At 40.2% G+C, this 23,462-nt stretch overlaps 1 protein-coding gene across 2 annotated transcripts in view; it reads right to left on the bottom strand.

The window, feature by feature from the left end:
* Positions 1 to 23,462, bottom strand: part of pank4 (pantothenate kinase 4 (inactive)) — a 52,074-nt gene that overhangs the window by 5,678 nt on the left and 22,934 nt on the right. For both annotated transcript variants that reach the window (XM_079509365.1, XM_079509366.1), the window contains exons 15-16: positions 1,777 to 1,826; positions 1,484 to 1,588 (exon numbers count right to left, since the gene is read on the bottom strand). In XM_079509365.1, coding sequence (XP_079365491.1) covers positions 1,484 to 1,588; positions 1,777 to 1,826 — 155 coding nt within the window. The remainder of the gene's footprint in view (positions 1 to 1,483; positions 1,589 to 1,776; positions 1,827 to 23,462) is intronic.

The following is a 23,462-nucleotide window of genomic DNA, read 5'->3' as shown; positions in this document are numbered from 1 at the left end:
CATAAGCCATTAACCACATGAATGAAGAAAACCAAGAGATGGGGCAGAAGGATTAACCACATGAATGAAGAAAACCAAGAGATGGGGCAGAAGGATTAACCACATGAATGAAGAAAACCCAGAGATGGGGCAGAAGGATTAACCACATGAATGAAGAAAACCCAGAGATGGGGCAGAAGGATTAACCACATGAATGAAGAAAACCCAGAGATGGGGCAGAAGGATTAACCACATGAATGAAGAAAACCCAGAGATGGGGCAGAAGGATTAACCACATGAATGAAGAAAACCCAGAGATGGGGCATAAGCCATTAACCACATGAATGAAGAAAACCAAGAGATGGGGCATAAGGATTAACCACATGAATGGAGAAAACCCAGAGATGGGGCAGAAGGATTAACCACATGAATGAAGAAAACCCAGAGATGGGGCAGAAGGATTAACCACATGAATGAAGAAAACCCAGAGATGGGGCAGAAGGATTAACCACATGAATGAAGAAAACCAAGAGATGGGGCAGAAGGATTAACCACATGAATGAAGAAAACCCAGAGATGGGGCAGAAGGATTAACCACATGAATGAAGAAAACCCAGAGATGGGGCATAAGGATTAACCACATGAATGAAGAAAACCCAGAGATGGGGCAGAAGGATTAACCACATGAATGAAGAAAACCAAGAGATGGGGCAGAAGGATTAACCACATGAATGAAGAAAACCCAGAGATGGGGCAGAAGGATTAACCACATGAATGAAGAAAACCAAGAGATGGGGCAGAAGGATTAACCACATGAATGAAGAAAACCAAGAGATGGGGCAGAAGGATTAACCACATGAATGTTATAATAGGCGAAGATTTGGCGAACATTCTGTGAAACCAACTGAACTACAAGTTCCACGTTGTGCGCTTAGAAAAAAGGTGGGGGCCCCGGCCATGTATAGACCCTGGTTAAAACCCATTTTGGGCGGGAACCCCTTTTGGTGTTAGCATTATGTTATGCTTTAGCTATTGAAAAATAGCAGATCTACAAGCTCGTAGCGCGCCACCGAGTGGCGCACTACGAGCTTGTAGGTCTGCTATTTAGCTTTTTCAGAAAACTGTCAGGTGTAAAAGACATTTTTAGAATCTGATCTCAGGTCAAAATGGGTTAACAACTTTAACCGCATCATCCATATTCCGAGGAAACATCACACAAACACACAAAATAGCTGATCTTGCTATTTTTGGCAAAGAGATTTGCTGTAGACGGGGAAAGCACAGAGTCAACTCACGTCCGTTTAACTAAAGTCTAGAGCAGCAAAGTTTAATAGTGTTTACAACTACACAATAACATCTCCTTTTACAGTCTCAGTTAAAGTAACGTTATGTTAAGTAATGTTAGTGTGTAAAAGTGTCATTAGGGTGAGATAAAACGTTAAGATTCCTAATGGGTATTTTAGTCAAATCAGTCATCAGTAGTGAATTAGGGGTGTCTCCTTACCTCCGTTCCACGACAAAGCAGCTCTCTAACAAAGGGCATCACCCCTAGAATAATGTCCATTCCACTATTATCTACGAAAAACAAGGCACACTTGTGAGGAGGACCCTGTAAGAGAAAACCAGGATGGACTATGTTCAAATGATGCGACAATTACATTTTGCATTTCCAGCAAGATAGACATTACACATTAAGTATGTAAATAAAAGCGTGTGCTAAATGAACATGATGGTATAAATGCAGAACACATTCATTTTTATGTAGTGAAATAGACAAAAGGTGAGCAAAAGTCAGACCTTCAATCTTTCGAGCCACTGGTCATAGGCATCAACAAGCCATGGCCGCTCTGAGGAAACATGCATGTAGAGATTAGCTAAATCAATAGGCCAGTGCGATTAAGGTAATACAATATATTGTATAAAAACGTTTGTTATATATTGACAGCCCTGTTTTGTCCCTGTGTGTTCCTTCCCCCGGTAAACATCGTCTGATACCATGGATACACGTGAACCAGTGTCCACTTGCATCCTTACAGCATGGTTCTCTAACAGTGGTGTGACCAGGTACCCATCATCACCGTCCATAACAGATAAAACATGCACGGTAACCTCATCATCAGACTCACTCTGGTCATCCCGGTCGTGCTCCACCATGTTTACCTGTTTTCTCCTGTTCCTTTGGAACCCACTTCTCTTGGTCTCCGTTTGCTTGTCGGAGCCTTTTTAGCTCTGCAGGAACGTTCTATATGGCCTTTTTGCTAAATCACTACTCTCCTAAGCCACTGGTTGTTGCAGAGAGATTCAGGTTTCATAAAAGGAACCAAGAGGAGGGTGAATCTGTCTCACAGTTCATAGCTGTATTGAAACGGTTATCTGAACATTGTAATTTTGGAAGGTCACTCAACGACACCATATCAGTCATCGGAGTGTTGGTGTAAGGACTTACTGTGGAAACTGTGGAAAAGCAGGCCATATAGAACGTGGCTGCAGAGCTAAAAAGGCTCCGACAGGCAAACAGCGCACAGAGACCAAGAGAAGTGGGTTCCAAAGGAACAGGAGAAAACAGGTGAACATGGTGGAGCACGACCGGGATGACCAGAGTGAGTCTGATGAGGAGGTTACCGTGCATGTTTTATCTGTTATGGACGGTGATGATGGGTACCTGGTCACACCACTGTTAGAGAACCATGCTGTAAGGATGCAAGTGGACACTGGTTCACGTGTATCCATGGTATCAGACGCTGTTTACCGGGAGAAGCTGCAGCACCTGGCGCTGAGATCAACCAGGTTGAAGTTGAGAACCTACACAGGAGAACCAGTCCCCGTGCTGGGAGTTGTGGAGGTGACAGTGGAACACAACATGCAGAAAATGACTCTTCCACTGTATTTCAAGGGAATCACTCTGCGTTGCTAGGCTTAGGCTGAATTGACAGGAAGTGTTCCTAATTAGGGATGGGGACACGGGACTCCTACAGGAGATCTTGAAAAAACATTCCCCAGTTTTTGATGGAGCATGAAAGACATTACGGTTAAGTTGGCAGTCAAACCAGGAAGCACACCAAAGGCTTTCAAAGCTCGACCTGTCCCGTATGCCATCAAGCCCAAGGTGGAGGCGGAATTAGCCCGATTGGTGAAGAGTGGGGTACTGGAACCAGTAAACACAAGTGACTGGGCAACACCGATTGTTCCAGTCATGAAAAAAGATGGAACGCCAAGGATCTGTGGTGACTTTAAAGATGGAACGCCAAGGATCTGTGGTGACTTTAAAGGATCTGTGGTGCCTTTAAAGTCACTCTGAACCCTGTCTTGCAGGCAGAACAGTATTAGTTTCGATATTAAAGGAACTTTTAACATTTTAAAACATATCGATCCTCATTAATGCCAACTATTGGTTGATAGAAAATAGTCTTTCTATAGCCGCCTTTATCCAAAGTGCTTCTCATCCACTAGTCTTTCTATAGAGCCTTTATCCAAAGTGCTTCTCATCCACTAGTCTTTCTATAGAGCCTTTATCCAAAGTGCTTCTCATCCACTAGTCTTTCTATAGAGCCTTTATCCAAAGTGCTTCTCATCCACTAGTCTTTCTATAGCGCCTTTATCCAAAGTGCTTCTCATCCACTAGTCTTTCTATAGAGCCTTTATCCAAAGTGCTTCTCATCCACTAGTCTTTCTATAGAGCCTTTATCCAAAGTGCTTCTCATCCACTAGTCTTTCTATAGAGCCTTTATCCAAAGTGCTTCTCATCCACTATGTAGTCTTTCTATAGAGCCTTTATCCAAAGTGCTTCTCATCCACTAGTCTTTCTATAGAGCCTTTATCCAAAGTGCTTCTCATCCACTAGTCTTTCTATAGAGCCTTTATCCAAAGTGCTTCTCATCCACTAGTCTTTCTATAGAGCCTTTATCCAAAGTGCTTCTCATCCACTAGTCTTTCTATAGCACCTTTATTTAAAGTGCTTCTCGTCCACTAGTCTTTCTATAGCACCTTTATCCAAAGTGCTTCTCATCCACTAGTCTTTCTATAGAGCCTTTATCCAAAGTGCTTCTCATCCACTAGTCTTTCTATAGAGCCTTTATCCAAAGTGCTTCTCATCCACTAGTCTTTCTATAGAGCCTTTATCCAAAGTGCTTCTCATCCACTAGTCTTTCTATAGCACCTTTATCCAAAGTGCTTCTCATCCACTAGTCTTTCTATAGAGCCTTTATCCAAAGTGCTTCTCATCCACTAGTCTTTCTATAGCACCTTTATTTAAAGTGCTTCTCGTCCACTAGTCTTTCTATAGAGCCTTTATCCAAAGTGCTTCTCATCCACTAGTCTTTCTATAGCACCTTTATCCAAAGTGCTTCTCATCCACTAGTCTTTCTATAGCACCTTTATCCAAAGTGCTTCTCGTCCACTAGTCTTTCTATAGAGCCTTTATCCAAAGTGCTTCTCATCCACTAGTCTTTCTATAGAGCCTTTATCCAAAGTGCTTCTCATCCACTAGTCTTTCTATAGAGCCTTTATCCAAAGTGCTTCTCATCCACTAGTCTTTCTATAGCGCCTTTATCCAAAGTGCTTCTCATCCACTAGTCTTTCTATAGAGCCTTTATCCAAAGTGCTTCTCATCCACTAGTCTTTCTATAGAGCCTTTATCCAAAGTGCTTCTCGTCCACTAGTCTTTCTATAGAGCCTTTATCCAAAGTGCTTCTCATCCACTAGTCTTTCTATAGAGCCTTTATCCAGTGCTTCTCATCCACTAGTCTTTCTATAGCACCTTTATCCAAAGTGCTTCTCATCCACTAGTCTTTCTATAGAGCCTTTATCCAAAGTGCTTCTCATCCACTAGTCTTTCTATAGCACCTTTATCCAAAGTGCTTCTCATCCACTAGTCTTTCTATAGAGCCTTTATCCAAAGTGCTTCTCATCCACTAGTCTTTCTATAGAGCCTTTATCCAAAGTGCTTCTCATCCACTAGTCTTTCTATAGAGCCTTTATCCAAAGTGCTTCTCATCCACTAGTCTTTCTATAGCACCTTTATCCAAAGTGCTTCTCATCCACTAGTCTTTCTATAGAGCCTTTATCCAAAGTGCTTCTCATCCACTAGTCTTTCTATAGAGCCTTTATCCAAAGTGCTTCTCATCCACTAGTCTTTCTATAGCGCCTTTATCCAAAGTGCTTCTCATCCACTAGTCTTTCTATAGCACCTTTATCCAAAGTGCTTCTCATCCACTAGTCTTTCTATAGAGCCTTTATCCAAAGTGCTTCTCATCCACTAGTCTTTCTATAGAGCCTTTATCCAAAGTGCTTCTCGTCCACTAGTCTTTCTATAGCACCTTTATCCAAAGTGCTTCTCATCCACTAGTCTTTCTATAGCGCCTTTATCCAAAGTGCTTCTCGTCCACTAGTCTTTCTATAGCACCTTTATCCAAAGTGCTTCTCATCCACTAGTCTTTCTATAGCACCTTTATCCAAAGTGCTTCTCGTCCACTAGTCTTTCTATAGCACCTTTATCCAAAGTGCTTCTCGTCCACTAGTCTTTCTATAGCGCCTTTATCCAAAGTGCTTCTCATCCACTAGTCTTTCTATAGAGCCTTTATCCAAAGTGCTTCTCATCCACTAGTCTTTCTATAGCGCCTTTATCCAAAGTGCTTCTCATCCACTAGTCTTTCTATAGAGCCTTTATCCAAAGTGCTTCTCGTCCACTAGTCTTTCTATAGCGCCTTTATCCAAAGTGCTTCTCATCCACTAGTCTTTCTATAGCACCTTTATCCAAAGTGCTTCTCATCCACTAGTCTTTCTATAGCACCTTTATCCAAAGTGCTTCTCATCCACTAGTCTTTCTATAGAGCCTTTATCCAAAGTGCTTCTCATCCACTAGTCTTTCTATAGCGCCTTTATCCAAAGTGCTTCTCGTCCACTAGTCTTTCTATAGAGCCTTTATCCAAAGTGCTTCTCGTCCACTAGTCTTTCTATAGCACCTTTATCCAAAGTGCTTCTCATCCGCTAGTCTTTCTATAGCGCCTTTATCCAAAGTGCTTCTCATCCACTAGTCTTTCTATAGCACCTTTATCCAAAGTGCTTCTCATCCACTAGTCTTTCTATAGAGCCTTTATCCAAAGTGCTTCTCATCCACTAGTCTTTCTATAGCACCTTTATCCAAAGTGCTTCTCATCCACTAGTCTTTCTATAGAGCCTTTATCCAAAGTGCTTCTCATCCACTAGTCTTTCTATAGAGCCTTTATCCAAAGTGCTTCTCATCCACTAGTCTTTCTATAGAGCCTTTATCCAAAGTGCTTCTCATCCACTAGTCTTTCTATAGAGCCTTTATCCAAAGTGCTTCTCATCCACTAGTCTTTCTATAGCGCCTTTATCCAAAGTGCTTCTCATCCACTAGTCTTTCTATAGAGCCTTTATCCAAAGTGCTTCTCATCCACTAGTCTTTCTATAGAGCCTTTATCCAAAGTGCTTCTCGTCCACTAGTCTTTCTATAGAGCCTTTATCCAAAGTGCTTCTCATCCACTAGTCTTTCTATAGCGCCTTTATCCAAAGTGCTTCTCATCCACTAGTCTTTCTATAGAGCCTTTATCCAAAGTGCTTCTCATCCACTAGTCTTTCTATAGAGCCTTTATCCAAAGTGCTTCTCATCCACTAGTCTTTCTATAGCGCCTTTATCCAAAGTGCTTCTCATCCACTAGTCTTTCTATAGAGCCTTTATCCAAAGTGCTTCTCATCCACTAGTCTTTCTATAGAGCCTTTATCCAAAGTGCTTCTCATCCACTAGTCTTTCTATAGAGCCTTTATCCAAAGTGCTTCTCATCCACTAGTCTTTCTATAGAGCCTTTATCCAAAGTGCTTCTCATCCACTAGTCTTTCTATAGAGCCTTTATCCAAAGTGCTTCTCATCCACTAGTCTTTCTATAGCGCCTTTATCCAAAGTGCTTCTCATCCACTAGTCTTTCTATAGAGCCTTTATCCAAAGTGCTTCTCATCCACTAGTCTTTCTATAGAGCCTTTATCCAAAGTGCTTCTCATCCACTAGTCTTTCTATAGAGCCTTTATCCAAAGTGCTTCTCATCCACTAGTCTTTCTATAGAGCCTTTATCCAAAGTGCTTCTCATCCACTAGTCTTTCTATAGAGCCTTTATCCAAAGTGCTTCTCATCCACTAGTCTTTCTATAGAGCCTTTATCCAAAGTGCTTCTCATCCACTATGTAGTCTTTCTATAGTGCCTTTATCCAAAGTGCTTCTCATCCACTATGTAGTCTTTCTATAGTGCCTTTATCCAAAGTGCTTCTCATCCACTAGTCTTTCTATAGAGCCTTTATCCAAAGTGCTTCTCATCCACTAGTCTTTCTATAGCGCCTTTATCCAAAGTGCTTCTCATCCACTAGTCTTTCTATAGAGCCTTTATCCAAAGTGCTTCTCATCCACTAGTCTTTCTATAGAGCCTTTATCCAAAGTGCTTCTCATCCACTAGTCTTTCTATAGAGCCTTTATCCAAAGTGCTTCTCATCCACTAGTCTTTCTATAGCGCCTTTATCCAAAGTGCTTCTCATCCACTAGTCTTTCTATAGCACCTTTATCCAAAGTGCTTCTCATCCACTAGTCTTTCTATAGCACCTTTATCCAAAGTGCTTCTCATCCACTAGTCTTTCTATAGAGCCTTTATCCAAAGTGCTTCTCATCCACTAGTCTTTCTATAGAGCCTTTATCCAGTGCTTCTCATCCACTAGTCTTTCTATAGAGCCTTTATCCAAAGTGCTTCTCATCCACTAGTCTTTCTATAGAGCCTTTATCCAAAGTGCTTCTCGTCCACTAGTCTTTCTATAGAGCCTTTATCCAAAGTGCTTCTCGTCCACTAGTCTTTCTATAGTGCCTTTATCCAAAGTGCTTCTCATCCACTAGTCTTTCTATAGAGCCTTTATCCAAAGTGCTTCTCATCCACTAGTCTTTCTATAGCGCCTTTATCCAAAGTGCTTCTCATCCACTAGTCTTTCTATAGCGCCTTTATCCAAAGTGCTTCTCATCCACTAGTCTTTCTATAGCGCCTTTATCCAAAGTGCTTCTCATCCACTAGTCTTTCTATAGAGCCTTTATCCAAAGTGCTTCTCGTCCACTAGTCTTTCTATAGAGCCTTTATCCAAAGTGCTTCTCATCCACTAGTCTTTCTATAGAGCCTTTATCCAAAGTGCTTCTCATCCACTAGTCTTTCTATAGAGCCTTTATCCAAAGTGCTTCTCGTCCACTAGTCTTTCTATAGCGCCTTTATCCAAAGGGCTTCTCGTCCACTAGTCTTTCTATAGAGCCTTTATCCAAAGTGCTTCTCGTCCACTAGTCTTTCTATAGCGCCTTTATCCAAAGGGCTTCTCGTCCACTAGTCTTTCTATAGAGCCTTTATCCAAAGTGCTTCTCATCCACTAGTCTTTCTATAGAGCCTTTATCCAAAGTGCTTCTCATCCACTAGTCTTTCTATAGAGCCTTTATCCAAAGTGCTTCTCGTCCACTAGTCTTTCTATAGAGCCTTTCTCCAAAGTGCTTCTCATCCACTAGTCTTTCTATAGAGCCTTTATCCAAAGTGCTTCTCATCCACTAGTCTTTCTATAGAGCCTTTATCCAAAGTGCTTCTCGTCCACTAGTCTTTCTATAGCGCCTTTATCCAAAGTGCTTCTCATCCACTAGTCTTTCTATAGAGCCTTTATCCAAAGTGCTTCTCATCCACTAGTCTTTCTATAGAGCCTTTATCCAAAGTGCTTCTCATCCACTAGTCTTTCTATAGAGCCTTTATCCAAAGTGCTTCTCATCCACTAGTCTTTCTATAGAGCCTTTATCCAAAGTGCTTCTCATCCACTAGTCTTTCTATAGAGCCTTTATCCAAAGTGCTTCTCATCCACTAGTCTTTCTATAGAGCCTTTATCCAAAGTGCTTCTCATCCACTAGTCTTTCTATAGAGCCTTTATCCAAAGTGCTTCTCATCCACTAGTCTTTCTATAGAGCCTTTATCCAAAGTGCTTCTCATCCACTAGTCTTTCTATAGCGCCTTTATCCAAAGTGCTTCTCATCCACTAGTCTTTCTATAGAGCCTTTATCCAAAGTGCTTCTCATCCACTAGTCTTTCTATAGAGCCTTTATCCAAAGTGCTTCTCATCCACTAGTCTTTCTATAGAGCCTTTATCCAAAGTGCTTCTCATCCACTAGTCTTTCTATAGAGCCTTTATCCAAAGTGCTTCTCATCCACTAGTCTTTCTATAGAGCCTTTATCCAAAGTGCTTCTCGTCCACTAGTCTTTCTATAGCGCCTTTATCCAAAGTGCTTCTCATCCACTAGTCTTTCTATAGCGCCTTTATCCAAAGTGCTTCTCGTCCACTAGTCTTTCTATAGAGCCTTTATCCAAAGTGCTTCTCATCCACTAGTCTTTCTATAGAGCCTTTATCCAAAGTGCTTCTCATCCACTAGTCTTTCTATAGAGCCTTTATCCAAAGTGCTTCTCATCCACTAGTCTTTCTATAGAGCCTTTATCCAAAGTGCTTCTCGTCCACTAGTCTTTCTATAGAGCCTTTCTCCAAAGTGCTTCTCATCCACTAGTCTTTCTATAGAGCCTTTATCCAAAGTGCTTCTCATCCACTAGTCTTTCTATAGAGCCTTTATCCAAAGTGCTTCTCGTCCACTAGTCTTTCTATAGCGCCTTTATCCAAAGTGCTTCTCATCCACTAGTCTTTCTATAGAGCCTTTATCCAAAGTGCTTCTCATCCACTAGTCTTTCTATAGCGCCTTTATCCAAAGTGCTTCTCATCCACTAGTCTTTCTATAGTGCCTTTATCCAAAGTGCTTCTCATCCACTAGTCTTTCTATAGAGCCTTTATCCAAAGTGCTTCTCATCCACTAGTCTTTCTATAGCGCCTTTATCCAAAGTGCTTCTCATCCACTAGTCTTTCTATAGAGCCTTTATCCAAAGTGCTTCTCATCCACTAGTCTTTCTATAGAGCCTTTATCCAAAGTGCTTCTCATCCACTAGTCTTTCTATAGCGCCTTTATCCAAAGTGCTTCTCATCCACTAGTCTTTCTATAGAGCCTTTATCCAAAGTGCTTCTCATCCACTAGTCTTTCTATAGAGCCTTTATCCAAAGTGCTTCTCATCCACTAGTCTTTCTATAGAGCCTTTATCCAAAGTGCTTCTCATCCACTAGTCTTTCTATAGAGCCTTTATCCAAAGTGCTTCTCGTCCACTAGTCTTTCTATAGAGCCTTTATCCAAAGTGCTTCTCATCCACTAGTCTTTCTATAGCGCCTTTATCCAAAGTGCTTCTCATCCACTAGTCTTTCTATAGAGCCTTTATCCAAAGTGCTTCTCATCCACTAGTCTTTCTATAGAGCCTTTATCCAAAGTGCTTCTCATCCACTAGTCTTTCTATAGAGCCTTTATCCAAAGTGCTTCTCATCCACTAGTCTTTCTATAGAGCCTTTATCCAAAGTGCTTCTCATCCACTAGTCTTTCTATAGAGCCTTTATCCAAAGTGCTTCTCATCCACTAGTCTTTCTATAGAGCCTTTATCCAAAGTGCTTCTCATCCACTAGTCTTTCTATAGAGCCTTTATCCAAAGTGCTTCTCATCCACTAGTCTTTCTATAGCACCTTTATCCAAAGTGCTTCTCATCCACTAGTCTTTCTATAGAGCCTTTATCCAAAGTGCTTCTCATCCACTAGTCTTTCTATAGCGCCTTTATCCAAAGTGCTTCTCATCCACTAGTCTTTCTATAGAGCCTTTATCCAAAGTGCTTCTCATCCACTAGTCTTTCTATAGAGCCTTTATCCAAAGTGCTTCTCATCCACTAGTCTTTCTATAGCGCCTTTATCCAAAGTGCTTCTCATCCACTAGTCTTTCTATAGAGCCTTTATCCAAAGTGCTTCTCATCCACTAGTCTTTCTATAGAGCCTTTATCCAAAGTGCTTCTCATCCACTAGTCTTTCTATAGAGCCTTTATCCAAAGTGCTTCTCATCCACTATGTAGTCTTTCTATAGTGCCTTTATCCAAAGTGCTTCTCATCCACTAGTCTTTCTATAGAGCCTTTATCCAAAGTGCTTCTCATCCACTAGTCTTTCTATAGCGCCTTTATCCAAAGTGCTTCTCATCCACTAGTCTTTCTATAGAGCCTTTATCCAAAGTGCTTCTCATCCACTAGTCTTTCTATAGAGCCTTTATCCAAAGTGCTTCCCATCCACTAGTCTTTCTATAGAGCCTTTATCCAAAGTGCTTCTCATCCACTAGTCTTTCTATAGCGCCTTTATCCAAAGTGCTTCTCATCCACTAGTCTTTCTATAGAGCCTTTATCCAAAGTGCTTCTCATCCACTAGTCTTTCTATAGAGCCTTTATCCAAAGTGCTTCTCATCCACTAGTCTTTCTATAGCGCCTTTATCCAAAGTGCTTCTCATCCACTAGTCTTTCTATAGAGCCTTTATCCAAAGTGCTTCTCATCCACTAGTCTTTCTATAGAGCCTTTATCCAAAGTGCTTCTCATCCACTAGTCTTTCTATAGAGCCTTTATCCAAAGTGCTTCTCATCCACTAGTCTTTCTATAGCGCCTTTATCCAAAGTGCTTCTCATCCACTAGTCTTTCTATAGAGCCTTTATCCAAAGTGCTTCTCATCCACTAGTCTTTCTATAGAGCCTTTATCCAAAGTGCTTCTCGTCCACTAGTCTTTCTATAGAGCCTTTATCCAAAGTGCTTCTCATCCACTAGTCTTTCTATAGAGCATTTATCCAAAGTGCTTCTCATCCACTAGTCTTTCTATAGCGCCTTTATCCAAAGTGCTTCTCATCCACTAGTCTTTCTATAGAGCCTTTATCCAGTGCTTCTCATCCACTAGTCTTTCTATAGAGCCTTTATCCAAAGTGCTTCTCATCCACTAGTCTTTCTATAGAGCCTTTATCCAAAGTGCTTCTCATCCACTAGTCTTTCTATAGCGCCTTTATCCAAAGTGCTTCTCGTCCACTAGTCTTTCTATAGAGCCTTTATCCAAAGTGCTTCTCATCCACTAGTCTTTCTATAGCACCTTTATCCAAAGTGCTTCTCATCCACTAGTCTTTCTATAGAGCCTTTATCCAAAGTGCTTCTCATCCACTAGTCTTTCTATAGAGCCTTTATCCAAAGTGCTTCTCATCCACTAGTCTTTCTATAGCACCTTTATCCAAAGTGCTTCTCATCCACTAGTCTTTCTATAGCACCTTTATCCAAAGTGCTTCTCATCCACTAGTCTTTCTATAGCACCTTTCTCCAAAGTGCTTCTCATCCACTAGTCTTTCTATAGAGCCTTTATCCAAAGTGCTTCTCGTCCACTAGTCTTTCTATAGAGCCTTTATCCAAAGTGCTTCTCATCCACTAGTCTTTCTATAGCACCTTTATCCAAAGTGCTTCTCGTCCACTAGTCTTTCTATAGCACCTTTATCCAAAGTGCTTCTCATCCACTAGTCTTTCTATAGAGCCTTTATCCAAAGTGCTTCTCATCCACTAGTCTTTCTATAGAGCCTTTATCCAAAGTGCTTCTCATCCACTAGTCTTTCTATAGAGCCTTTATCCAAAGTGCTTCTCATCCACTAGTCTTTCTATAGAGCCTTTATCCAAAGTGCTTCTCATCCACTAGTCTTTCTATAGCGCCTTTATCCAAAGTGCTTCTCATCCACTAGTCTTTCTATAGAGCCTTTATCCAAAGTGCTTCTCATCCACTAGTCTTTCTAGAGCGCCTTTATCCAAAGTGCTTCTCATCCACTAGTCTTTCTATAGCACCTTTATCCAAAGTGCTTCTCATCCACTAGTCTTTCTATAGAGCCTTTATCCAAAGTGCTTCTCATCCACTAGTCTTTCTATAGAGCCTTTATCCAAAGTGCTTCTCATCCACTAGTCTTTCTATAGAGCCTATATCCAAAGTGCTTCTCATCCACTAGTCTTTCTATAGAGCCTTTATCCAAAGTGCTTCTCATCCACTAGTCTTTCTATAGCGCCTTTATCCAAAGTGCTTCTCATCCACTAGTCTTTCTATAGTGCCTTTATCCAAAGTGCTTCTCATCCACTAGTCTTTCTATAGCGCCTTTATCCAAAGTGCTTCTCATCCACTAGTCTTTCTATAGCGCCTTTATCCAAAGTGCTTCTCCTCCACTAGTCTTTCTATAGAGCCTTTATCCAAAGTGCTTCTCATCCACTAGTCTTTCTATAGAGCCTTTATCCAAAGTGCTTCTCATCCACTAGTCTTTCTATAGAGCCTTTATCCAAAGTGCTTCTCATCCACTATGTAGTCTTTCTATAGAGCCTTTATCCAAAGTGCTTCTCGTCCACTAGTCTTTCTATAGCGCCTTTATCCAAAGTGCTTCTCATCCACTAGTCTTTCTATAGAGCCTTTATCCAAAGTGCTTCTCATCCACTAGTCTTTCTATAGAGCCTTTATCCAAAGTGCTTCTCATCCACTAGTCTTTCTATAGAGCCTTTATCCAAAGTGCTTCTCATCCACTAGTCTTTCTATAGAGCCTTTATCCAAAGTGCTTCTCATCCACTAGTCTTTCTATAGAGCCTTTATCCAAAGTGCTTCTCATCCACTAGTCTTTCTATAGCGCCTTTATCCAAAGTGCTTCTCATCCACTAGTCTTTCTATAGCGCCTTTATCCAAAGTGCTTCTCATCCACTAGTCTTTCTATAGCACCTTTATCCAAAGTGCTTCTCATCCACTAGTCTTTCTATAGCACCTTTATCCAAAGTGCTTCTCATCCACTAGTCTTTCTATAGCACCTTTATCCAAAGTGCTTCTCATCCACTAGTCTTTCTATAGAGCCTTTATCCAAAGTGCTTCTCATCCACTAGTCTTTCTATAGCGCCTTTATCCAAAGTGCTTCTCATCCACTAGTCTTTCTATAGCACCTTTATCCAAAGTGCTTCTCATCCACTAGTCTTTCTATAGCACCTTTATCCAAAGTGCTTCTCATCCACTAGTCTTTCTATAGAGCCTTTATCCAAAGTGCTTCTCATCCACTAGTCTTTCTATAGAGCCTTTATCCAAAGTGCTTCTCATCCACTAGTCTTTCTATAGAGCCTTTATCCAAAGTGCTTCTCATCCACTAGTCTTTCTATAGAGCCTTTATCCAAAGTGCTTCTCATCCACTAGTCTTTCTATAGAGCCTTTATCCAAAGTGCTTCTCATCCACTAGTCTTTCTATAGAGCCTTTATCCAAAGTGCTTCTCATCCACTAGTCTTTCTATAGAGCCTTTATCCAAAGTGCTTCTCATCCACTAGTCTTTCTATAGAGCCTTTATCCAAAGTGCTTCTCATCCACTAGTCTTTCTATAGAGCCTTTATCCAAAGTGCTTCTCATCCACTAGTCTTTCTATAGAGCCTTTATCCAAAGTGCTTCTCATCCACTAGTCTTTCTATAGAGCCTTTATCCAAAGTGCTTCTCATCCACTAGTCTTTCTATAGAGCCTTTATCCAAAGTGCTTCTCATCCACTAGTCTTTCTATAGAGCCTTTATCCAAAGTGCTTCTCATCCACTAGTCTTTCTATAGAGCCTTTATCCAAAGTGCTTCTCATCCACTAGTCTTTCTATAGCGCCTTTATCCAAAGTGCTTCTCATCCACTAGTCTTTCTATAGAGCCTTTATCCAAAGTGCTTCTCATCCACTAGTCTTTCTATAGAGCCTTTATCCAAAGTGCTTCTCATCCACTAGTCTTTCTATAGAGCCTTTATCCAAAGTGCTTCTCATCCACTAGTCTTTCTATAGCGCCTTTATCCAAAGTGCTTCTCATCCACTAGTCTTTCTATAGAGCCTTTATCCAAAGTGCTTCTCATCCACTAGTCTTTCTATAGAGCCTTTATCCAAAGTGCTTCTCGTCCACTAGTCTTTCTATAGAGCCTTTATCCAAAGTGCTTCTCATCCACTAGTCTTTCTATAGAGCCTTTATCCAAAGTGCTTCTCATCCACTAGTCTTTCTATAGCGCCTTTATCCAAAGTGCTTCTCATCCACTAGTCTTTCTATAGAGCCTTTATCCAGTGCTTCTCATCCACTAGTCTTTCTATAGAGCCTTTATCCAAAGTGCTTCTCATCCACTAGTCTTTCTATAGCGCCTTTATCCAAAGTGCTTCTCGTCCACTAGTCTTTCTATAGAGCCTTTATCCAAAGTGCTTCTCATCCACTAGTCTTTCTATAGCACCTTTATCCAAAGTGCTTCTCATCCACTAGTCTTTCTATAGAGCCTTTATCCAAAGTGCTTCTCATCCACTAGTCTTTCTATAGAGCCTTTATCCAAAGTGCTTCTCATCCACTAGTCTTTCTATAGCACCTTTATCCAAAGTGCTTCTCATCCACTAGTCTTTCTATAGCACCTTTATCCAAAGTGCTTCTCATCCACTAGTCTTTCTATAGCACCTTTCTCCAAAGTGCTTCTCATCCACTAGTCTTTCTATAGAGCCTTTATCCAAAGTGCTTCTCGTCCACTAGTCTTTCTATAGAGCCTTTATCCAAAGTGCTTCTCATCCACTAGTCTTTCTATAGCACCTTTATCCAAAGTGCTTCTCGTCCACTAGTCTTTCTATAGCACCTTTATCCAAAGTGCTTCTCATCCACTAGTCTTTCTATAGAGCCTTTATCCAAAGTGCTTCTCATCCACTAGTCTTTCTATAGAGCCTTTATCCAAAGTGCTTCTCATCCACTAGTCTTTCTATAGAGCCTTTATCCAAAGTGCTTCTCATCCACTAGTCTTTCTATAGAGCCTTTATCCAAAGTGCTTCTCATCCACTAGTCTTTCTATAGCGCCTTTATCCAAAGTGCTTCTCATCCACTAGTCTTTCTATAGAGCCTTTATCCAAAGTGCTTCTCATCCACTAGTCTTTCTAGAGCGCCTTTATCCAAAGTGCTTCTCATCCACTAGTCTTTCTATAGCACCTTTATCCAAAGTGCTTCTCATCCACTAGTCTTTCTATAGAGCCTTTATCCAAAGTGCTTCTCATCCACTAGTCTTTCTATAGAGCCTTTATCCAAAGTGCTTCTCATCCACTAGTCTTTCTATAGAGCCTATATCCAAAGTGCTTCTCATCCACTAGTCTTTCTATAGAGCCTTTATCCAAAGTGCTTCTCATCCACTAGTCTTTCTATAGCGCCTTTATCCAAAGTGCTTCTCATCCACTAGTCTTTCTATAGTGCCTTTATCCAAAGTGCTTCTCATCCACTAGTCTTTCTATAGCGCCTTTATCCAAAGTGCTTCTCATCCACTAGTCTTTCTATAGCGCCTTTATCCAAAGTGCTTCTCCTCCACTAGTCTTTCTATAGAGCCTTTATCCAAAGTGCTTCTCATCCACTAGTCTTTCTATAGAGCCTTTATCCAAAGTGCTTCTCATCCACTAGTCTTTCTATAGAGCCTTTATCCAAAGTGCTTCTCATCCACTAGTCTTTCTATAGAGCCTTTATCCAAAGTGCTTCTCATCCACTATGTAGTCTTTCTATAGAGCCTTTATCCAAAGTGCTTCTCGTCCACTAGTCTTTCTATAGCGCCTTTATCCAAAGTGCTTCTCATCCACTAGTCTTTCTATAGAGCCTTTATCCAAAGTGCTTCTCATCCACTAGTCTTTCTATAGAGCCTTTATCCAAAGTGCTTCTCATCCACTAGTCTTTCTATAGAGCCTTTATCCAAAGTGCTTCTCATCCACTAGTCTTTCTATAGAGCCTTTATCCAAAGTGCTTCTCATCCACTAGTCTTTCTATAGAGCCTTTATCCAAAGTGCTTCTCATCCACTAGTCTTTCTATAGCGCCTTTATCCAAAGTGCTTCTCATCCACTAGTCTTTCTATAGCGCCTTTATCCAAAGTGCTTCTCATCCACTAGTCTTTCTATAGCACCTTTATCCAAAGTGCTTCTCATCCACTAGTCTTTCTATAGCACCTTTATCCAAAGTGCTTCTCATCCACTAGTCTTTCTATAGCACCTTTATCCAAAGTGCTTCTCATCCACTAGTCTTTCTATAGAGCCTTTATCCAAAGTGCTTCTCATCCACTAGTCTTTCTATAGCGCCTTTATCCAAAGTGCTTCTCATCCACTAGTCTTTCTATAGCACCTTTATCCAAAGTGCTTCTCATCCACTAGTCTTTCTATAGCACCTTTATCCAAAGTGCTTCTCATCCACTAGTCTTTCTATAGAGCCTTTATCCAAAGTGCTTCTCATCCACTAGTCTTTCTATAGAGCCTTTATCCAAAGTGCTTCTCATCCACTAGTCTTTCTATAGAGCCTTTATCCAAAGTGCTTCTCATCCACTAGTCTTTCTATAGAGCCTTTATCCAAAGTGCTTCTCATCCACTAGTCTTTCTATAGAGCCTTTATCCAAAGTGCTTCTCATCCACTAGTCTTTCTATAGAGCCTTTATCCAAAGTGCTTCTCATCCACTAGTCTTTCTATAGAGCCTTTATCCAAAGTGCTTCTCATCCACTAGTCTTTCTATAGAGCCTTTATCCAAAGTGCTTCTCATCCACTAGTCTTTCTATAGAGCCTTTATCCAAAGTGCTTCTCATCCACTAGTCTTTCTATAGAGCCTTTATCCAAAGTGCTTCTCATCCACTAGTCTTTCTATAGAGCCTTTATCCAAAGTGCTTCTCGTCCACTAGTCTTTCTATAGAGCCTTTATCCAAAGTGCTTCTCATCCACTAGTCTTTCTATAGAGCCTTTATCCAAAGTGCTTCTCATCCACTAGTCTTTCTATAGCGCCTTTATCCAAAGTGCTTCTCATCCACTAGTCTTTCTATAGAGCCTTTATCCAGTGCTTCTCATCCACTAGTCTTTCTATAGAGCCTTTATCCAAAGTGCTTCTCATCCACTAGTCTTTCTATAGCGCCTTTATCCAAAGTGCTTCTCGTCCACTAGTCTTTCTATAGAGCCTTTATCCAAAGTGCTTCTCATCCACTAGTCTTTCTATAGCACCTTTATCCAAAGTGCTTCTCATCCACTAGTCTTTCTATAGAGCCTTTATCCAAAGTGCTTCTCATCCACTAGTCTTTCTATAGAGCCTTTATCCAAAGTGCTTCTCATCCACTAGTCTTTCTATAGCACCTTTATCCAAAGTGCTTCTCATCCACTAGTCTTTCTATAGCACCTTTATCCAAAGTGCTTCTCATCCACTAGTCTTTCTATAGCACCTTTCTCCAAAGTGCTTCTCATCCACTAGTCTTTCTATAGAGCCTTTATCCAAAGTGCTTCTCGTCCACTAGTCTTTCTATAGAGCCTTTATCCAAAGTGCTTCTCATCCACTAGTCTTTCTATAGCACCTTTATCCAAAGTGCTTCTCGTCCACTAGTCTTTCTATAGCACCTTTATCCAAAGTGCTTCTCATCCACTAGTCTTTCTATAGAGCCTTTATCCAAAGTGCTTCTCATCCACTAGTCTTTCTATAGAGCCTTTATCCAAAGTGCTTCTCATCCACTAGTCTTTCTATAGAGCCTTTATCCAAAGTGCTTCTCATCCACTAGTCTTTCTATAGAGCCTTTATCCAAAGTGCTTCTCATCCACTAGTCTTTCTATAGCGCCTTTATCCAAAGTGCTTCTCATCCACTAGTCTTTCTATAGAGCCTTTATCCAAAGTGCTTCTCATCCACTAGTCTTTCTAGAGCGCCTTTATCCAAAGTGCTTCTCATCCACTAGTCTTTCTATAGCACCTTTATCCAAAGTGCTTCTCATCCACTAGTCTTTCTATAGAGCCTTTATCCAAAGTGCTTCTCATCCACTAGTCTTTCTATAGAGCCTTTATCCAAAGTGCTTCTCATCCACTAGTCTTTCTATAGAGCCTATATCCAAAGTGCTTCTCATCCACTAGTCTTTCTATAGAGCCTTTATCCAAAGTGCTTCTCATCCACTAGTCTTTCTATAGCGCCTTTATCCAAAGTGCTTCTCATCCACTAGTCTTTCTATAGTGCCTTTATCCAAAGTGCTTCTCATCCACTAGTCTTTCTATAGCGCCTTTATCCAAAGTGCTTCTCATCCACTAGTCTTTCTATAGCGCCTTTATCCAAAGTGCTTCTCCTCCACTAGTCTTTCTATAGAGCCTTTATCCAAAGTGCTTCTCATCCACTAGTCTTTCTATAGAGCCTTTATCCAAAGTGCTTCTCATCCACTAGTCTTTCTATAGAGCCTTTATCCAAAGTGCTTCTCATCCACTAGTCTTTCTATAGAGCCTTTATCCAAAGTGCTTCTCATCCACTATGTAGTCTTTCTATAGAGCCTTTATCCAAAGTGCTTCTCGTCCACTAGTCTTTCTATAGCGCCTTTATCCAAAGTGCTTCTCATCCACTAGTCTTTCTATAGAGCCTTTATCCAAAGTGCTTCTCATCCACTAGTCTTTCTATAGAGCCTTTATCCAAAGTGCTTCTCATCCACTAGTCTTTCTATAGAGCCTTTATCCAAAGTGCTTCTCATCCACTAGTCTTTCTATAGAGCCTTTATCCAAAGTGCTTCTCATCCACTAGTCTTTCTATAGAGCCTTTATCCAAAGTGCTTCTCATCCACTAGTCTTTCTATAGCGCCTTTATCCAAAGTGCTTCTCATCCACTAGTCTTTCTATAGCGCCTTTATCCAAAGTGCTTCTCATCCACTAGTCTTTCTATAGCACCTTTATCCAAAGTGCTTCTCATCCACTAGTCTTTCTATAGCACCTTTATCCAAAGTGCTTCTCATCCACTAGTCTTTCTATAGCACCTTTATCCAAAGTGCTTCTCATCCACTAGTCTTTCTATAGAGCCTTTATCCAAAGTGCTTCTCATCCACTAGTCTTTCTATAGCGCCTTTATCCAAAGTGCTTCTCATCCACTAGTCTTTCTATAGCACCTTTATCCAAAGTGCTTCTCATCCACTAGTCTTTCTATAGCACCTTTATCCAAAGTGCTTCTCATCCACTAGTCTTTCTATAGAGCCTTTATCCAAAGTGCTTCTCATCCACTAGTCTTTCTATAGAGCCTTTATCCAAAGTGCTTCTCATCCACTAGTCTTTCTATAGAGCCTTTATCCAAAGTGCTTCTCATCCACTAGTCTTTCTATAGAGCCTTTATCCAAAGTGCTTCTCATCCACTAGTCTTTCTATAGAGCCTTTATCCAAAGTGCTTCTCATCCACTAGTCTTTCTATAGAGCCTTTATCCAAAGTGCTTCTCATCCACTAGTCTTTCTATAGAGCCTTTATCCAAAGTGCTTCTCATCCACTAGTCTTTCTATAGAGCCTTTATCCAAAGTGCTTCTCATCCACTAGTCTTTCTATAGAGCCTTTATCCAAAGTGCTTCTCATCCACTAGTCTTTCTATAGAGCCTTTATCCAAAGTGCTTCTCATCCACTAGTCTTTCTATAGAGCCTTTATCCAAAGTGCTTCTCGTCCACTAGTCTTTCTATAGAGCCTTTATCCAAAGTGCTTCTCGTCCACTAGTCTTTCTATAGAGCCTTTATCCAAAGTGCTTCTCATCCACTAGTCTTTCTATAGAGCCTTTATCCAAAGTGCTTCTCATCCACTAGTCTTTCTATAGAGCCTTTATCCAAAGTGCTTCTCATCCACTAGTCTTTCTATAGAGCCTTTATCCAAAGTGCTTCTCATCCACTAGTCTTTCTATAGAGCCTTTATCCAAAGTGCTTCTCATCCACTAGTCTTTCTATAGAGCCTTTATCCAAAGTGCTTCTCATCCACTAGTCTTTCTATAGAGCCTTTATCCAAAGTGCTTCTCATCCACTAGTCTTTCTATAGAGCCTTTATCCAAAGTGCTTCTCATCCACTAGTCTTTCTATAGAGCCTTTATCCAAAGTGCTTCTCATCCACTAGTCTTTCTATAGAGCCTTTATCCAAAGTGCTTCTCATCCACTAGTCTTTCTATAGAGCCTTTATCCAAAGTGCTTCTCATCCACTAGTCTTTCTATAGAGCCTTTATCCAAAGTGCTTCTCATCCACTAGTCTTTCTATAGAGCCTTTATCCAAAGTGCTTCTCATCAACTAGTCTTTCTATAGAGTCTTTATCCAAAGTGCTTCTCATCCACTAGTCTTTCTATAGAGCCTTTATCCAAAGTGCTTCTCATCCACTAGTCTTTCTATAGAGCCTTTATCCAAAGTGCTTCTCGTCCACTAGTCTTTCTATAGAGCCTTTATCCAAAGTGCTTCTCATCCACTAGTCTTTCTATAGAGCCTTTATCCAAAGTGCTTCTCATCCACTAGTCTTTCTATAGAGCCTTTATCCAAAGTGCTTCTCATCCACTAGTCTTTCTATAGAGCCTTTATCCAAAGTGCTTCTCATCCACTAGTCTTTCTATAGAGCCTTTATCCAAAGTGCTTCTCGTCCACTAGTCTTTCTATAGAGCCTTTATCCAAAGTGCTTCTCATCCACTAGTCTTTCTATAGAGCCTTTATCCAAAGTGCTTCTCGTCCACTATGTACAATGTGTATTACATTCACTCATTTTTCACACATACTGACAGCGGAGGAAACCATGCAAGGCACCGGCCTACGTGTCTGGGGCAGTTAGCGGTTAAAGGCCTACGTGTCTGGGGCAGTTAGCGGTTAACCCTAACCCTACGTGTCTGGGGCAGTTAGCGGTTAACCCTAACCCTACGTGTCTGGGGCAGTTAGCGGTTATAGTGAGCATTAGTGAAGACCAATACATGAAGAAAAAGGAGATGTGTGGAAACAGTATCAGTCCAGACACATACTGTAGTAATACAATACAACAGTATCAGTCCATAGTTACACATACTGTAGTAATACAATACAACAGTATCAGTCCATAGTTACACATACTGTAGTAATACAATACAACAGTATCAGTCCATAGTTACACATACTGTAGTAATACAATACAACAGTATCAGTCCATAGTTACACATACTGTAGTAATACAATACAACAGTATCAGTCCATAGACACATACTGTAGTAATACAATACAACAGTATCAGTCCATAGTTACACATACTGTAGTAATACAATACAACAGTATCAGTCCATAGACACATACTGTAGTAATACAATACAACAGTATCAGTCCATACACATACTGTAGTAATACAATACAACAGTATCAGTCCAGACACATACTGTAGTAATACAATACAACAGTATCAGTCCATAGACACATACTGTAGTAATACAATACAACAGTATCAGTCCATAGACACATACTGTAGTAATACAATACAACAGTATCAGTCCATAGACACATACTGTAGTAATACAATACAACAGTATCAGTCCATAGACACATACTGTAGTAATACAATACAACAGTATCAGTCCATAGACATACTGTAGTAATACAATACAACAGTATCAGTCCAGACACATACTGTAGTAATACAATACAACAGTATCAGTCCATAGACACATACTGTAGTAATACAATACAACAGTATCAGTCCATAGACACATACTGTAGTAATACAATACAACAGTATCAGTCCATAGACACATACTGTAGTAATACAATACAACAGTATCAGTCCATAGACATACTGTAGTAATACAATACAACAGTATCAGTCCAGACACATACTGTAGTAATACAATACAACAGTATCAGTCCATAGACACATACTGTAGTAATACAATACAACAGTATCAGTCCAGACACATACTGTAGTAATACAATACAACAGTATCAGTCCAGACACATACTGTAGTAATACAATACAACAGTATCAGTCCATAGACACATACTGTAGTAATACAATACAACAGTATCAGTCCATAGACACATACTGTAGTAATACAATACAACAGTATCAGTCCATAGACACATACTGTAGTAATACAATACAACAGTATCAGTCCATAGACACATACTGTAGTAATACAATACAACAGTATCAGTCCATAGACATACTGTAGTAATACAATACAACAGTATCAGTCCATAGACATACTGTAGTAATACAATACAACAGTATCAGTCCATAGACATACTGTAGTAATACAATACAACAGTATCAGTCCATAGACACATACTGTAGTAATACAATACAACAGTATCAGTCCATAGACATACTGTAGTAATACAATACAACAGTATCAGTCCATAGACATACTGTAGTAATACAATACAACAGTATCAGTCCATAGACATACTGTAGTAATACAATACAACAGTATCAGTCCATAGACATACTGTAGTAATACAATACAACAGTATCAGTCCATAGACATACTGTAGTAATACAATACAACAGTATCAGTCCAGACACATACTGTAGTAATACAATACAACAGTATCAGTCCATATACATACTGTAGTAATACAATACAACAGTATCAGTCCATAGACATACTGTAGTAATACAATACAACAGTATCAGTCCATAGACATACTGTAGTAATACAATACAACAGTATCAGTCCATATACATACTGTAGTAATACAATACAACAGTATCAGTCCATAGACATACTGTAGTAATACAATACAACAGTATCAGTCCATATACATACTGTAGTAATACAATACAACAGTATCAGTCCATAGACAT

The sequence above is a fragment of the Electrona antarctica genome, assembly GCF_951216825.1.
Source record: "Electrona antarctica genome assembly, chromosome: 9".
Classification (NCBI taxonomy): domain Eukaryota; kingdom Metazoa; phylum Chordata; class Actinopteri; order Myctophiformes; family Myctophidae; genus Electrona; species Electrona antarctica.
The sequence above is the reverse complement of the archived record's forward strand: the minus strand, read 5'-3'. Positions and strand labels throughout refer to the sequence as shown.